Source organism: Drosophila innubila (assembly GCF_004354385.1).
Source record: "Drosophila innubila isolate TH190305 chromosome 2L unlocalized genomic scaffold, UK_Dinn_1.0 4_B_2L, whole genome shotgun sequence".
Classification (NCBI taxonomy): Eukaryota; Metazoa; Arthropoda; class Insecta; order Diptera; family Drosophilidae; genus Drosophila; species Drosophila innubila.
The window spans coordinates 10,360,942-10,376,512 of NW_022995372.1; the positions used below are offsets into that span (position 1 = coordinate 10,360,942).

Sequence of the window (15,571 nt, forward strand, 5' to 3'; positions counted from 1 at the left end):
TGTATGTACACTTATATACACATTTTATATATAGAAAATTAGACATAAACAGGGGGAGCGAGCACAGATCGTTAGCTGATTGCTAGCAGCAACCAAAACAAAATATAAAAAAATGAGATCGAGAACGACATTATTGGAAAAAGAAGCTGAGCAGAATGTTGACTAAAATGAATTTAGAAAAACACAGAGAAAAAAAAAAGAGAATAATTTCTGCGGTCAAAATAATTGAATTGAATTGATTAGATTAATAAATAGCTCTTGAGCTAAAAACAAAATTTGAATTTTTAATTCACTAACGATACCAATTTCAATATCGATTTATTATCGGTTAATGGTCTTGCAACGTTTATATAAACGGCAACAATTTTTCTGCAGGTGGCAACGAACGATTTGATACAACCACTGCTGCCAGCCAGCTTAGCTATTTAATTAAAAGTGGGCAGCAACTCTGCAAAATTTAATAATGCACAAAACTTAATAAACATTTAAATGAAGAATTGAAGTTCGCAGCCTTCGGGGAGAGGAGTTAGTTAAATACATATGTATATAAAATATTGAGAAAATTCTAACAAAAATTCTCCAAAAATAAAAAAAAATGGAAGAAAGGTACAAAAATTTCTTGTACCTTTTTCAAAAATGTACCTTTTTTGGGTTATATAAAAATCGAACTAGATCGGAAAATTTTAATAGATGGGCAACCCTCGGTTTAGTGTGTCCACTTTTTGTCCAGTCATTGTGTGACTGGCGTTATAAATACCGAGTTTACGTGAATTAACGCATTTAATTAGTCACGAACAACGAAGGGACAAGCTCAATATGGAGTTTCCACATTTGGGGCAACATTGCAACGAAGCCACATGCAACAGATTGGGTAAGTTGCGACCTTCACAAAACAATAACAACACATCTTATACAGGAAGCATTTCATGTGTATGTTTATTTACATATTCGCGTAGATTTCCTGCCAGTCAAGTGTGACTCATGCGACAAGGTGTTCTGTGCCACACACTACAATTATGAACGTCACAATTGTCCAGGCGCTCACAGAAAGAACTTTCAAGTTCCAATATGTCCGCTGTGCGGAGAGCCTGTGCCCACGGCACCAGGCGTTGAACCGGATCTAACCGTTAGCCAGCACATTGATAAGCAGTGCAAGTCGGACAGTAAAAAGATCTACACAAATCGATGCTATGCCAAAGGATGTAAACGGAAGGAGCTGATTCCAGTTCAGTGCTCGCAATGCAAACTGAATTTTTGTCTACGTCATCGCCACAGCAGTGATCATGACTGCAAACCTGCTACTAATACCGCGCCAGCAGCTGGCACATCCCAGGGTATATTTAAGATATTCTCTGATACACGCGCGATGGCAGCTAAAGCAGCCGAAAGTCGTTGGCAAAACAAGCAACAAACAAATCCCAGACCCAATCCAGTTCCCGCAACAGTAACTGTTGCGCAGCGCACGACTTCCACTCAGGTTCAAAACATACAAGGAAATATGGTAAGTCTGTCAATTGAACAAATATAATTGAAAACAATTATCATGTTTCGCTCCCTATTTAGACGGAGGATGAGGCTTTGGCACATGCTTTAGCGCTGTCCATAATGGAGCAGGATGGCACAGCAGACAGCAGCCGACGTAGTACGCCGTCCACAGCTAATGCACAGCGAGCGACGACAGTGGGAGGACGCGACTCCCAGCAATCAAATGGAAAGGATAAATGCTCGCTATCGTAGTTCAAAACCAATACAGAACATATCAATCACTTGACCAGCGGCGTTGTCCACTGCCTACACTGAGGTTGTTAGTTAAACTAATTGTCATTTTGTTGTAATTGTATTTTAATGTTGATAATTTACTTTGACTTCGTCACATTCTCGGCATGCTTAAGGCTGCTTAGCAAAAATAATTTATTAGAGCTTGTTTATCTCTCCGATTAATGAAAATATGTTAACAAACTCGGACATAAAAACAGGCTCGCTTATTAGCTCTACTTGGAAAGAATAAACTGTAATATACATATTGAATTGCTTAGCTTTATAAAATACATACAGTGGGGGTTACATAGGGACTACATATTGCAAGCTATTCAGGGTTAACTGGCGTCGGAATCTGGTCGCTTTCTGGCTCTTCTACGACTACCGTCTGTTGTTGATCCTTATTGGATATTGTGCTTAATTTTCTGCCGGCTGTTGATCCTTCTACGGATGAAGAGGTGCTGATTTTGCGTGCTGCGGCTGCAAAGCTTGCCACACCCTCGGCGGCTAAAATGCTGGCACTTGAAAGTAATATGGAGACCTGTTCCGCAGATGGGCAGCTTGTGATGATCATATCATCCGGTGAGTAGCCATTTGTTGTTAGTAATTGCTCTAACTTTATAAAGGATTGTATAATATTGTTCTGCAAAAAGAAAAAATAAATAAATTAAATGAAAAAACCTTACACAATTTAAACTATTAGCTCACGCGTATAGGTCGAAATATGATAAACTCTGTATCACGATTGCTCAGATAGAGCTGCATAGCACGCTGAAGTACCGCCAGCTTGGCCTTGATCAGACGTTGAGTTTCTTGAATAATGCTGCTTATCTGCTGTGGACTCGCCCAGGTGCTTTGCCTCAGCACATAGTTGACTTTGGCTGTTGTTGGCTCCGGGGTCGTTGTAACCGTTGCTTTCGCCGTATCATGTGTCAATAGCGCTTGTGCCTTGTCGAGGAATGTTACAAGCGGTCCCACCAGCATGTGAACCGCATCCTTAATATACTGTTCACATACCGTCTTTAACTGACGGTCCACTTCCTTGCGCGAGTCCAGCAAATGCTCCTTAATTTGTGGGGTGCCTTCGAGCAGGAATTCCAGTATTGCATTGTTACTGCCCATTGAGAAGAGCTGTTTACGCTTTTGTAGGAGTCCAAAAGCGGCCGTCTTAACCTTGCTGAAATCCAGCGAGGTTTCCTTCACTGTAAAATCAACACGAAATGGTGCAATCTGCTCGCGGAGTATGAGCAAGTGTTTGATTTCGAATAGTTCGCCATCGATGGCCGTCTTAGAGGCACCAATTTTAACAGCTGCCTGCGAGACACTCTGTATGCAAGCTTTCAGCGCCTCTTGGGACAATCCCTGGAAAATGGGTCGATCCACGCAACGATACAGACGCGACAGACAAACTAGAGTACGTCGCACAGTTGGATACCACATGCCATGCAGATCAGCCGGCGAATCTGGATTATAAGACGTGATTAATCAGTGAATTAGTTGTTGATCTATTAAACCTACTCATTTGTTTCACTCTGTAAGCAGTGTCCACACTCTCCGCCTCGGTGGACATCATAGAGGCTCGCGAGTCCGCTCGACGCAGTTGAGAAGGCTCTTGCAGGGACAGTGCGATGCTCTGTGCAGGAAATATTAAAAAGTGGTAAGTTTTAATATCCTGCAGCTCTGTTTTCTGTATTCAATTTTGAGAAACAATCAAGTTTTTCATACTGAAGGTATTCAACCAATCGTTTATATGGCAGCTATATGTTCTGATGGACCGACTTAATTCAAATTTAGCAAGTATGTATGAGACAATACTAAATGCATAAACTGAGAGATTGGTTGAGATATGTCAACTAATAATAAAGTTCTTTATACTGTTTTCAATGCACGCACCTCCATCATTTCCAGCTTCTCTGGATATGCCAAATCGCCCTTTGAGGGATTGTAGTTTTGGATATCAGACTGCAGATACAAATGCGCACGGAATACCAAACGCTCCTGGACATCTTGCAGCAACTGATGTGCAATCGTTGCAAATGCCTCCAATCCCGCAGCTATGAAAAGAGTGCAGTAAGTCAGGTGTCGAGTAATACATATAAATAGAAGTAATGACATACGATTCTGTTGCACGTGCTCCTCGAGCATTTCAATGCGAAGGATGGAGCAGATCTCCGCCAGCGTTTCCAAGTGATTGATGTGTATTATAAACGGTCGCATGGTGTCATACAAAATCGTGCATAAGCCCTCTAGATAAATACTAAAAAAAAAAAAAAGAATTAAAACCAAATAATAGACATTATAACGTAGTATTAGCTCACGTCAGATGCGAGGCTCCCGTGCCAAAGAACTGATAGTACAGACGCTGCTCATCCTGGCACACGTGCACCAGAAATGCGCAAGCACTGCGGGTCAGAGAGCAATGGTCACCCTTATGGGCGTTCTTTACATTCTGTATGGACTGATTAACGGCAGGTGACATGACACTTGCTCGCTGAGCCAGATAATGTTGCTGCAGATCCGTCATTAATTGGCCATACTCGCTGCTACAACTATTCTCCAAACGTGACTCGATTAGCTGTGCCACACGCTTTACTTTCGCGGCAGACGTTTGATATTTGCCATAGTAGAGTGCAAAAGCTGCATCGGGGGCCTGTAAGGATGCATCACCGCTGGCATTTCGTGGATTCAGTGTCGCCTCAGTGGCCTGATTGATGACGTTAATGATGTAGTTGCGCACCAGGCCGGTGGCCTTAGACAGACACTGTTTATACTTCACGTTGTAGGGAGCTGCATCCTTAAAGTTAGGCTGAAATGGGACTCATTAATTGGTTGCATGCCAAAAAGTTAGAAGGATACTCACATGCTCCGCCAAATAGTTCAGGCATTCGTCAATTTTGTTTAGACACTCGCGGAATGCTTCGCTGGCAACGGACAACGTGGGACTCTGCAGCCGTTGATTGAGCAGCTCAACTTGACTGAAGTAATGCAAACGTCGTTGGATATCGTTGTTAAGCTCTTGCAGCTTCTGTTGCTCATCGATAAGCTGCTCACTCGCTGTGTTCAGGGCACTTGTCTTCTGGGAAACAAACTCGTATTCAGCACTTAGGGCACCCAGACGCTCCATGGCCACAGAGATTTGTGTAAGCATGTGAGCACATTCGGCCTTGCGTTGCTCCAACTGCTGCAGATATTTGTGATAGTTGGCATCGCCACGTTGTTCTATCTCCGTGTTGACGTTAACGAACCACAACAGAAAATCGTTTGTGTTTTGCAGTCCGCCCACAGGCAACTGAATGTCACCCTCACTTTTCCTCTCCGCTTGGTTGGTGACTTTGGTCGGAGTGATCACTGCCGGTGCCTGTAAACAAATGAGGCACAAGCAATAATTTGTTGATTGTGCGTGTCCATTCAATTTAAATGGTAACGTTAACTTGCCGTTATTTCGTCGTCGTGCCACAAATTGGATAGCACATCCAAGTGTTCCTCCTGCTGGGCACTGAGTGCTGCCAGTGGATTTGTCTTGGTCTCCCATTGCATCAAACGATTACGAATTTTACGCAAATTTTCATTTTCACTTTGCGCGCTGGCGACGTCATCCATTTTCCTGCTGAAGCAACGCCGATCCAGTGCAACAGCTGTTCGGTTCGTCTATTGATAAGCTGCGCGTGTGTACACACTGTCGCAGTGCTGTGAACCTATGTTTAAGCTATAAAACAGCTAGACGTAGCGAAAGCTGAAAAATTTGAAGACATACTAATTGCTAGAAATTATGCATTACACTACATAACATGTTGTATATTTTCTCAGTATAAGCTTATTATTACACTATGCATTTTTTTTTTTAAATTTTTGTTTTGATATTCTTAATCGCTAAATTTTGGCAGTTCTGCAATGCCGATAGAATATATGTTTCGATTTGTACACACTGGCTATTAATCGAAACACTGAATCCGCTGTTGCACTTTCGTTAGGCGTTGTTCCTTTTTGTCAAGTTGTTTTAGGTCGTAATGGCCCCACAGCCGGTGGTTACGGGTCTGTCGCCCAAGGAGGGTCCTCCCGGCACGCGAGTTATCATACGTGGAGAGTTCCTGGGCACCCGTGTACAGGATCTTATCGGTATTAGATGCGTTTGTCATCGTAATCGTAACACCTTTAACCCATTATTTTTACCATTCTCAGGTCTTAAAATCTGCGGCTCAGATTGCCTTCTATCAGCGGAATGGAAATCACCCAACAAAATAATAGCACGCACTGGCCCGGCTAAAGGTAAGGGTGATATCATAGTGACAACCAATAGTGGGGGCGTAGGCACCTCCACGGTGCAGTTTCGTGCCTACCACGAGACAATTGGACCCCTCAAGGAATCTGCAGTATGGATTGAGGAGTCGCCGTCACAGAATTTTGCTTGGGGTAGGCGAACGCTAGCCCAATCGGGCTTAACCCAAGAGGATCCGTTGGGCTTGTCCATTGAGGGCAATGAGCAAAAGATTCCCGAAGACCTACGCGATTTGTTTCCCGATGCCTGCGGTGATTTGTCACAGGAGAACTTTTCACCCGCTTGGTTTCTGCTCGAGAATCACTTGGCCACTTCGTTTAATGACTTAAAGGCAGGTTTAGCTTATCTTAAGCGCAAGGTGGAGAGTCAAAAGGAAGGTCAATTGTCGTTTCTAAAATCGAATGCTGGGTCTGTCATCGATCAGCTGGATACGCTGATGAACATCAGGGATAAGCTGCAGGAAGATGTCAAGCTACATGGTAGCGAACCATTAAATATACTCGAGAAGTCCATTGAAAGTGAGTTGCATTACCTTGGTTCCACCTTCAGCTAGACTAACTTTCTTAATTGCAGATTCCATCAGTGAATCCCAGAAGATCTTTACGGACGTGTTGGTGCGCAAGGAGAAAGCGGACTCCACACGTTCTGTACTCTTTGCACTATCCCGTCACAAGTTTCTATTCTGTCTGCCCAACGCAGTGGATCGGCGTGCCAAGGCGGCCGAGTATGACATTGTTGTGAACGATTACTCCCGAGCTAAGAATTTGTTTGGAAAAACGGAGCTGCCTATATTTCGCAAGGTCCTGGAAGAGGTGGATCAACGCATTTTGCTGATACGTCGCCAGTTGCACGAGAAAGTGGTGAAGATGCCACAAAGTGTGGAGCAACAAAAGAAGCTGATCAAGGCACTAACCAGCCTGGAGCTGCAGCAGAGCGGTACGCCTATTGGAGATCGGCTACGCAATACAGATCCCGCCTGGGATGCCATTGAGGCTCGGGCAAAGTATCTGGAGGCAACGTTTCGTCAAACCTTTGAACAGCATGTTAGTAAGGATGCTGCAACGCAGGAAAAGTCCAAGAATCGCGATCCCAGCCAGTCGCCCAGTCGTGTCAATTTCTGTGAGGAGCTCTGCGATATTGCTGCCTCCCAGGTGCCCGATCTGTGGCGCCTTGGACAGTTGTATTTCACGGGGGAGCTGAGGGGACCGCATGACCCAAAGCCGGGTGACTTTAAGCGCATGGTATTGAATGCCATCGAAAAGTTCTGTGTCTATCTGCGACTGGCCATTCTCATTGCCGCCGATCAGCGTGCATTGCGCCAGACCAGTGGCTTGGCCTGGCCCATTGGTTCCTCATCGGCCACGCATCACTTTCTGCCTTGGGTACCGCAATGCTTACGCTACACGAGGATTGCGTACGCCACTTTGATTGGACTTGATCTGCCTTCAGAGGCACTTGACATCATACAGAAACTGATTGATGAGGTGCGTTTGTTTTGCTTTTCCATCATATTCAAACGTGCCACAGATCGTTGCAAGAAACTGGGCGCACAGGAGACCTGGGAGATGGGTGTGGAGGAGTATCCGGGAGCCACATTACTGCCCGCTGCACTGGAGTCACTGCTGCTGGAAACACTTGACGAGGTCCAGTCGGTGTGCATGCAGCCAGAGGCACGTGAGGGTAATCTTCTGGAGCCACATTCGGATGGGCAGCGGGAGGTGACACAGCGGTTGCAGGAGCTGCTGTCCGCTTTTAGTGGCGTCATTGCGGAGCTGGCCTTTGCATCCCACGACGATGAGACGCCCACGCATAATGTATCCCAATTGCTTGGCTTCCCCAATGCCCAACAACCAGAGTCGGTGTCCGGCGTTGGCAGCTCCGCCGTCAATTGGGAACAGCGGATGCTCTGCTGCTTGGCCAACTATGCGTATTGCAACAAGGGCTTCTTTCACCACATTGGAGACCTCTTCCTTCGCTATGGTTATCCACTGCCCACACTGGCTATCGAATCAGCGCGTTACAATGTGAATCAACTGTTCACTAACTTACTGGAGGAGTATGTGGAGCACAAGGGTGATCCACTGGTGGGCACTATTGAGCCCTCCATGTATCTGGGTCGCTTTCAATGGGATCACGAGATGGAAATCGGACAGGGACAGCTTCGTCCTTATGCTCACGAGTGCTGCGATAATTTAGTTGGTGTCTACTCCGAAATCTACAGCATTTCTCCTTCGCTGCTGCGTCCCATACTCGAGTCCATTGTGCAGACGATATCCGAGGAGTTGGCTCGTCTCATGAGCTGCGTTCAACGATTCAGCCACACGGGTGCGATCCAGGCGCATGTGGATATTCGGTTGCTACGCGATGCACTCGAAAATTATACCAATGAGACGGCCAAGTGAGTCATCACACTCCATATATTTTGGAGTTGAAGCTAAGCTAATCTTGTCTTGCAGAAACTACTTTCTGGAGGCACTGGAGGCCATTAGCCCGCCACTTAATGGAGAACAGAAGCGCAAGGCGGATGAAATTCTGGAATGTGTGAAGCGCAATATGCGGCTGCAGTTGCTCTGCTTTTCAGTCAAGGATCCTTAGTGACATTCCCTCAATATATATATATATATATATGTACTCCTGTAACCATTGTCCACAAGAAGCTTTCATATATCATTACCATTGCAATTACTTCAGTATTTCAATGATAAATGTAATTTTGGCCAAGCTAATTGAACTGAAAGTCATTTATTTTTTTATGCTTTGATATATTGCTGAAGTAATTGTGAAAGTTTAAAATGTATTTAATTATTGCAAGTAATGATTAACTGAAAGCATAACTTATCTCAAAGTTATTATAGTTTAAAATCGAAACTGATCATTTTGCCACCCTTTTTGTATTTTTCAATCATCTGCTTCATAGCCAGCTCCACATCGATAGCATTGAATTTCTCCTGAACGCGCTGCTTAATAGGATTTTCGATGGCGTCCATGATCTGATAGCGCAATAGATTTGGCAACACATTCACCGCAAACTCCATGACATAGTCCAAGGTGCCGGCGCCATCGCATCGCACTTGAATGTTGCCCATGTCGAATTGCAAGTCGTTGATTTGCGGACGCTTTCGGGTATCCAAGGGTTGACTAATTTCAACGGTTGCACGTATATGCTGAACCGTGAACTGAACATGACCCACACGTGTCATCAGGCCGAAACCAACCTCCCACTGGCCAGCGCCAATGATCTCTTGGGTGCCCAGCTGGACACGCAGCGAGATGGTATTATTCAACATGGCAGCTGTGATGTTGCCCACACGATAGAAGCTAGAGATGCCACTGATCCAGGTGTTTGACAGCTGCACACTAAACACTCCCATGGTGCGATTCATGTCGTCCACATGATACGGATCGTAACCCTGTTGGCGCACCCATTTGCGTCCCATTGCAATGGCGCTGTCCAGCGGTGTAATCGAATTGGGCAACCGGCGATCGCCCAACATCTTCTCAATGTTGGTATTAATCTCGACACGCAGCACTTTGTCCGCCTCCTGCATCATAAATGGTTTCATTGCATCGAACACTATGTTGGGGGCTGAGTTGACGATTCCCTGAAAAACACTGCCCAAAAAGCCGAGATTCTGAAAATCCATGGCCATGTCACCAAACGTAATGTCCATCTTAATTTGATCCGTTGTCAGATGTCCATCACTTTCCACCATCAGCGTGGCCGATCCTCTCACATAAACCTTCTTCAGTATGACGGTGAAGGGTCCGTTGGCCTTTGAGAAGAAGGAGCTCAGCACGTAATTGCCCTTGACCAACATCTCATCCAGCTGTATACCTGTCTCCACCTAGAGCAGATTAAATGAGGAAGTAAAAATTTCAGCTCGCTGGGATTAATGATTGAAAACTTGCCATCATATCCTTAAAATCAGCATTGATGCTTGCGATGCGAAACTTGGACAGACCGTAAGCCTTCACGTTCAGCATGTTCAGTGTGGCCACGCCCAGGCTTTTGGGCATATCGGGGACATCTATTGGATCGGGGATATTAGCACCAGGCAGACCAACTGGATCCTTTTGCTTATAATGCTCCAACACGGCCTCAAACTGAGCGGCCAAGCGATTTTGACTTGCCTCAATGTTATGTGCGTCATTTCCCTCGTCCACTTCGTCTTCTATGGGGTTGACAAGGTGACAAGGTTCAACAAATCTTGAGGAGGCTTATCACCATATGCTCACCATTCACATCCTGCGCTTGGATGCCACATACAAGTGAGAAAAGTGCCACGAGTATTATTATCTGTGGCTTCATCTTTCTGAGCGATTTGCTTATTATTACTATTAATTTTATATGAAAAGTTGTGCTTATCAGTTGAAGAGCAGCAACAACAATACGGATACGGGGATACGCAAACGTTGCCTCCACTCGACTCGGATTTCAACTGACGACTGACGGCGCGAGTTAATCAAGAGATAATGATGAGATGAGCGGCACTTCATAGCTGACGCTTATCTAAGGGCACTGCTTGCTACAGCTGCTGTCCGAGTGTCCGAGTCAAGCCGAGCCGAGATGATCTCAGTTGAGTTAAGCTCCGGCTATTTGATTAATCTCAGAGTTGAGTGGAACTGAGTGCAGTTTGAGTTGTATGCATATGATTCTGGAAAGTTTCTTCCTATCTTTAAATTTATTAAATATTTTACACACAAATAGTTCAATATGTATTTAATTTTTGTGCATGATAATATTCTCATTTTATACCCTACAAATAACTTTGCAGCATCCAATCAATCTATAAAGTTAAAGTAAAATTCTTTCGAGAATATTTTTATATTTTCCAACATAGTGTGTTGCAACAATTTTTGTAGACAAAAATGCAAGCATTTATAAAAAGTCTTTAAACAAAAAAATATCTATGAAGTTCTGCCAGCTTCAACTTTCTCTCGAAAACTTTTTTAAATTTGTAAAATTTTTATAATAATTCAGAAAGTATCACTTATTTACCCCAATGAATGAATATGCAATTAAATTTCCAGTAATTTTAATCTTTGATTTGTATACAATTAATAATTTCTTTATTGCAATTTGCTTTGAGAATATAAATAGTATTGTCTTAAAATAGGAAAAAAAAATGGGTTTCACGTGCTCAAAAAAAAGGTTTCATGCTAAAAAAAAGGGTTCGTGCTCAAAAAAATGATCTTAACGTATGAAAAAAATTGGCTTAAATATATGAAAAAAATTGTCTTATGCATATCAAAAAAAATTTTCTTATATCTATGAAAAAAATTGTCTTATGCATATGAAAAAAATTGTCTTATAACTATGAAAAAATTCTTTGTTTTTTGGTTTACAGCGACCGCATTTGAAGGAAATGTTTTTACAATTGTTTTTTCGTTGAACGACACAAGTTACATATTTAAATTTAATTATGCAGTTATTTGTTTGACTATTGCTATTCCTTTCACTAAAGTTAGTTAGATTAAGCAAATAACCTGCGGTGCTTGATTTTTGCTGTACAATTTTGAATGTACGTTATTATCACTTAACAGTTAGAAGATGCATCATAATTAATTATGATTTTCCAGAAATTATTCACATACATATCGATTCCTTTTATGCTCCATGTTATTTCAGTTACTTCCAAGTAGTCCGGGAAGGAACAGGTTTAAAAAGAATAGGAAGATCCATGGATCAATCGGTAAACAGGACTAGACATGGGCTCGGGCCCATAAAATACGATAATTTCGAGCAAAGCGGTCGATATAACTATATATAGTATTTGAGAACTCTTGATGTATAATGTTTCTGAAAAATGTTCCTTTTTTAAGATTTGACTGTTAATAGTAATTGAGTTGGTTGCACCAATTTTGAAAGCAAAGATCATATGTAGTTATGGTTTTGCAATGAAATAATCTGAAAAATACAATGTCAATGTGTAAGATGGGTAAGTGTTAAAGTCGGAATTGTCCGACTGGAAACTGCCCTGTACCGAAAACATTTTGCATACTGTGTGCAGGTAAACGGAGGACAAACGGTTTAGTAGAGGGATAAATATGGAACTCAGGTACAGGGCAGGAATACAAAAAAAGTTCTACCTACGGATACGAAACAATCTACAGAGCAACTAAACATGGCAACTATTTAGAAACAAGACAAGGACAGGACATCCAGTTAGTCGCTTACAAATCATCCGAGCCAGACATAATATCCTCAAACAACAAATGCGCCTTGTCAGTGGCCAAAGCATCGCCCGAGGAAGCTTTACTTTTGGAGTTGCCACCGAGTAACTCATCCACCGACTCGATGCGTGAATAACTTGGCAAAGTACAGTTCTTCTCCATGTTGGTAGCTCTCTTAAATTTCTTAAATGGCTGTTCAATTGGCGGTGGCGGCAGCGGTGATGCTGGCTGTGGTGGCGGTGCCGTCTGCACAGTTGTTGTGGGTAGAACATACGCGAATTCGGGTATGGAGCTATTGCCATCATTACTTTGCAATGGTATGCGCTGATAGCCAACTTGAGCCGGGTGTACTGGCTCTGTGCCGTTGAATAGGTTGAAGCCTGCAACATTTTAAACACGACGATTAGTATATGTGAAATATATATTCTATGCCGATATTTTACCCTGGAATTCGCCACGTTCATTTTGAATAAGAACCAACGGATGCTGCGATTGTTGTAGATTTTCAAGCGGCACCAGCGTGTAGCCCGGCTGTACCGCTCCAGATGGAGTCACTGACTCTACCGTCGCATCTAATGCTGCTGCTGTTGTTGTTGTCTCCTCTGTGTCTGCAATTACGTCAGTTTCCATTTGCTCATCTTCTTCGTCGCTAGTTTCGCCGCCAGAATACGTATGGGGATTCTTGCAGCCATTGCACTTGCAGTCCACACACTTGTATCCCATCGAGTAACAGGCGCATCGGCCATTGCGACATGTCATGAGACCCGGAGCTGATGAGGTACCGCATCGGCAGGAGCGTTTTTCCATCGGTTTGGCTTTCTGGACGGCGCTGCGCACTGGCGCCGTCTTCACGGCTCTAGCGGACGTGGTTTTGACAGCTACTGCAGCTGTGGAAACTACGGTCGGTTCTATGGCAACTACAGGAGTTGCCACGGGTTTGACAGTTGTTGCGACTTTCGGAGTGCCTGTGAGTTTTGGAGCTGTTACGGGCTTGGGAGTCGCTGTGGCCTTAAGAGGTGCTGTGGGTTTGGGAGTCGCTGCGGCTTTGGAGGCTGTCACGGTTTTAAGAGTTGTTGGGGTTTTTGGAATCGCTGCGGCTTTGGCGGCTGCAACAGGTACAGGAGTTGGCTTAGCTTTAGAAGCTGCCACAGTTACAGGAGTTGCCTTAGCTTTAGAAGCTGCTACAGCTACAGGGGCTGGCATAGCTATTGGAGCTGGTACAGCTATAGACGCTGCTACAGCAGTAGGAACACTGGGCGGCTTAACCTGCACCGATGATATAATTGTAGCCTTTTGGTTGCGTAGACTCATGCGCGTTGGAGCTGGAACAACAAAACTGCTCGTCTGCTCCACATCATCGGCCAGCAAGTCGGCATGTCGACGTTTAAAGCTGGCTGCAGTGGAAGTACTTGCAGTTACTGGTTCCAACGGTGTCTGTGGCAACTCCGGCGATATTTGTACCACCTGACCAATTGTAGGCTCGCCGCTGTGCATCACGTAAGTGGTGTAGTTGGTCGCGGGCATCGGGAATGCTCCAGATAAATCAACTTGATCAGTCCAGCTGGGATAACCAGCCGTAATAATGGGCTGTGCAGCTGGCAGGATCATTTGCGGCTGTGGAGCAATATGAGTGTGACTTAGCATGCGGGCACTGGAGGGCATCAGGGGCAAGGGATGAGCAAAGTGCGCCTGGTCGCCGGTAGCAGCTCCTTCCAGTTCAATGTCGGTAATCGAGAGCTGCTCGGGCATATGCTGTTCGTATGGCAGTTCAGGTGTTGTTGCTGCTGTTGTGGGCGGCGTTTCCGCTGGAAGTGATGAAATATATGAGGGCAGGGACAGCGTATCTGGCTGTGGTAAGAATGTGTCGCACATATCTATATAATTGGCGCCCTCCTGAATAAACCACTGCGTTGATTCGTCCGGCAATTCAATACGCGGTGTCGATCCGGCATTGTAGTTGCTATCATTGCACAGCCGGTGACCGTAGAGTTGTGAATATAGCAGCGAATTCTGCAGATGCCGACAGAGCGTCCGGTAACAGAGCACCTGCCATGCCATTGATTTGTTCTCCTTGTACGTCTTAAAGTCGGAGCAGTCACCGCATTGCGTACAGCTGGGCTTCAGACGCTTGCGGCCGCGCAGGCACAGCCGGCACACATGGTGACCGCATCGTCGTCTCGCCGGCTCGTAAGGGTCCTTCAGCAGCTCGCGGCAAACGACACATGACAGCAGTTGACGTAGCTCTCCAAGTCCTGCATTCAATTCTTGGACGCGACGTTTGGACATCATTGAGGTCGACTTCAGCGACAGTCGCCAAACTTTTATATAAACTGTTTGCGCCTCCATTGCATCTATGTGTACGTGTGAGTGTGTGTGCGACTGTACAAATGTTGGTTTGTTTACACCCCCTCCCTCTGCCGCAGCGACTCCGCTGGCCAAAACTCGTGTTTAGTCGCCTGCCTATCCGTGATTTTAAAATTGCACAGCAATTTGAAGTAAATCGCGCTAGCAACATATGTTATTTAACACTTTGCTGTAATTTTTCACCGGTCTGCATTTAATTAAGCCAGGCCTTCCTCTCTTCTCGTTGTTGTTGTTGATGTAGTAGTTGCACTGTTTCACTTATCTGCTAAATACTTAAAAATACTTTTCACGTGCCAAAAAAAATACAAAAAAAAAAAAAAAAGATAGTTATGTAGTCACAAAGTTATTCAAGTCATTTTTAATAATCACAGTGAATTAACAATTTATTTGATAAATTTACCAAGAAGAACTGAAAACGCCGTGCTTGCGTTTAATATTCTTTGTTGCAGTGTGACTGTCTTACATGGCTTGTCGGCCAGCACTGTGAATGGTTGAAGGAGTGCCAACCTGTTGCAAAATGCAGCATATCAAACTGCCATACTGCCAGCACTGATAAAAATTGCAAATTGAAAAATACAAAAAACTTAATAAAAATGAATAAATTTAATAAATTATATTTATATTATATAAAATTAAGGTAAACAATTTAGTTAAGGTTTGAAGCTCGTCAGCCCTCGGAGAAATTTAAAAATTTAAAAAATTTTCAAAAAATCGAGAAAATTGTAACAAAAATTCTGCAAAAATTAAAAAAAAAACTAGCTTAAAATTAAATAATAAATTGAAATAAGTTACAAAAATTCACAAAAACATGCGTTCTCAAATTTACTTATATTTTTGAGTAAAAAACATCTAACCAGATCGGAAACTTTTACTAGATGGGCAGCCCTCGGCAACCAAGCAACAAAATTCATTTTGTCAACGTTAAAAACACAGACGGCGCATTTGTAAACAATCCCTGCCGGCATTACGAAAACCTTTCTTGAATCTTGCAAAATTTGT

General features: G+C 43.8%; 5 protein-coding genes across 7 annotated transcripts; 2 read left to right on the forward strand and 3 right to left on the reverse strand.

Annotated features, from left to right (window-relative positions):
- The first annotated feature begins 726 nt into the window (after window positions 1–726).
- LOC117780406 (AN1-type zinc finger protein 2A) lies at window positions 727–2,028 on the forward strand. The gene is made up of 3 exons (XM_034616919.1): window positions 727–871; window positions 957–1,501; window positions 1,564–2,028. Exons 1-3 carry the CDS (start codon window positions 817–819, stop codon window positions 1,735–1,737), a joined length of 774 nt encoding a protein of 257 aa, XP_034472810.1. The 5' UTR covers window positions 727–816; the 3' UTR covers window positions 1,738–2,028.
- LOC117780405 (conserved oligomeric Golgi complex subunit 3) lies at window positions 1,828–5,389 on the reverse strand. Its single transcript, XM_034616918.1, has 8 exons — window positions 5,194–5,389; window positions 4,619–5,116; window positions 4,077–4,564; window positions 3,876–4,015; window positions 3,652–3,812; window positions 3,277–3,391; window positions 2,467–3,221; window positions 1,828–2,401 (listed from the first exon to the last, which is right to left on the reverse strand). The coding sequence occupies exons 1-8, from the start codon at window positions 5,356–5,358 to the stop codon at window positions 2,087–2,089; spliced, it is 2,637 nt and encodes an 878-aa protein (XP_034472809.1). The 5' UTR covers window positions 5,359–5,389; the 3' UTR covers window positions 1,828–2,086.
- Window positions 5,390–5,687: 298 nt separating this feature from the next.
- LOC117780342 (exocyst complex component 2) lies at window positions 5,688–8,891 on the forward strand. Its single transcript, XM_034616827.1, has 4 exons — window positions 5,688–5,874; window positions 5,938–6,552; window positions 6,608–8,432; window positions 8,491–8,891. The coding sequence occupies exons 1-4, from the start codon at window positions 5,766–5,768 to the stop codon at window positions 8,627–8,629; spliced, it is 2,688 nt and encodes an 895-aa protein (XP_034472718.1). The 5' UTR covers window positions 5,688–5,765; the 3' UTR covers window positions 8,630–8,891.
- Window positions 8,776–10,502, reverse strand: LOC117780343. Of its 2 annotated transcripts, none has more exons than XM_034616828.1 (3): window positions 10,271–10,502; window positions 9,944–10,206; window positions 8,776–9,879 (listed from the first exon to the last, which is right to left on the reverse strand). In XM_034616828.1, exons 1-3 carry the CDS (start codon window positions 10,341–10,343, stop codon window positions 8,884–8,886), a joined length of 1,332 nt encoding a protein of 443 aa, XP_034472719.1. In that variant the 5' UTR covers window positions 10,344–10,502; the 3' UTR covers window positions 8,776–8,883. The 2 variants fall into 2 exon arrangements, with proteins under 2 accessions (XP_034472719.1, XP_034472720.1); XM_034616829.1 differs by having other exon boundaries at window positions 8,781–9,879; window positions 10,260–10,499.
- Window positions 10,503–11,493: 991 nt separating this feature from the next.
- On the reverse strand, window positions 11,494–15,073 carry LOC117781824 (E3 ubiquitin-protein ligase msl-2). Of its 2 annotated transcripts, none has more exons than XM_034618692.1 (3): window positions 14,973–15,073; window positions 12,652–14,854; window positions 11,494–12,588 (listed from the first exon to the last, which is right to left on the reverse strand). In XM_034618692.1, the coding sequence occupies exons 2-3, from the start codon at window positions 14,552–14,554 to the stop codon at window positions 12,209–12,211; spliced, it is 2,283 nt and encodes a 760-aa protein (XP_034474583.1). In that variant the 5' UTR covers window positions 14,555–14,854; window positions 14,973–15,073; the 3' UTR covers window positions 11,494–12,208. The 2 variants fall into 2 exon arrangements, with proteins under 2 accessions (XP_034474583.1, XP_034474582.1); XM_034618691.1 differs by lacking the exon at window positions 14,973–15,073 and having other exon boundaries at window positions 11,494–11,942; window positions 12,213–12,588; window positions 12,652–14,939.
- Between the last annotated feature and the right edge of the window lie 498 nt (window positions 15,074–15,571).

Excerpts from the sequence above, each read along its gene's own strand:
- LOC117781824 (XM_034618691.1), bottom strand. The coding sequence starts at position 14,554 with ATGGAGGCGCAAACAGTTTATATAAAAGTTTGGCGACTGTCGCTGAAG. Across the intron at positions 12,589-12,651 it reads TGAACGTGGCGAATTCCAGG|GCTTCAACCTATTCAACGGC; the intron begins GTAAAATATCGG and ends AAAATGTTGCAG. Across the intron at positions 11,943-12,212 it reads ATGTCTGGCTCGGATGATTT|ATTATTTCATTGCAAAACCA; the intron begins GTAAGCGACTAA and ends TGTATTTTTCAG.
- LOC117780405 (XM_034616918.1), bottom strand. The coding sequence starts at position 5,358 with ATGGATGACGTCGCCAGCGCGCAAAGTGAAAATGAAAATTTGCGTAAA. Across the intron at positions 5,117-5,193 it reads GGCACGACGACGAAATAACG|GCACCGGCAGTGATCACTCC; the intron begins GCAAGTTAACGT and ends ATTTGTTTACAG. Across the intron at positions 3,392-3,651 it reads AGAAGCTGGAAATGATGGAG|AGCATCGCACTGTCCCTGCA; the intron begins GTGCGTGCATTG and ends TTTCCTGCACAG.
- LOC117780342 (XM_034616827.1), top strand. The coding sequence starts at position 5,766 with ATGGCCCCACAGCCGGTGGTTACGGGTCTGTCGCCCAAGGAGGGTCCT. Across the intron at positions 6,553-6,607 it reads ACTCGAGAAGTCCATTGAAA|ATTCCATCAGTGAATCCCAG; the intron begins GTGAGTTGCATT and ends TCTTAATTGCAG. Across the intron at positions 8,433-8,490 it reads TATACCAATGAGACGGCCAA|AAACTACTTTCTGGAGGCAC; the intron begins GTGAGTCATCAC and ends CTTGTCTTGCAG.
- LOC117780343 (XM_034616828.1), bottom strand. The coding sequence starts at position 10,343 with ATGAAGCCACAGATAATAATACTCGTGGCACTTTTCTCACTTGTATGT. Across the intron at positions 10,207-10,270 it reads CCAAGCGCAGGATGTGAATG|AAGACGAAGTGGACGAGGGA; the intron begins GTGAGCATATGG and ends TCAACCCCATAG. Across the intron at positions 9,880-9,943 it reads CTGATTTTAAGGATATGATG|GTGGAGACAGGTATACAGCT; the intron begins GCAAGTTTTCAA and ends AATCTGCTCTAG.
- LOC117780406 (XM_034616919.1), top strand. The coding sequence starts at position 817 with ATGGAGTTTCCACATTTGGGGCAACATTGCAACGAAGCCACATGCAAC. Across the intron at positions 872-956 it reads AGCCACATGCAACAGATTGG|ATTTCCTGCCAGTCAAGTGT; the intron begins GTAAGTTGCGAC and ends ATATTCGCGTAG. Across the intron at positions 1,502-1,563 it reads AAAACATACAAGGAAATATG|ACGGAGGATGAGGCTTTGGC; the intron begins GTAAGTCTGTCA and ends CTCCCTATTTAG.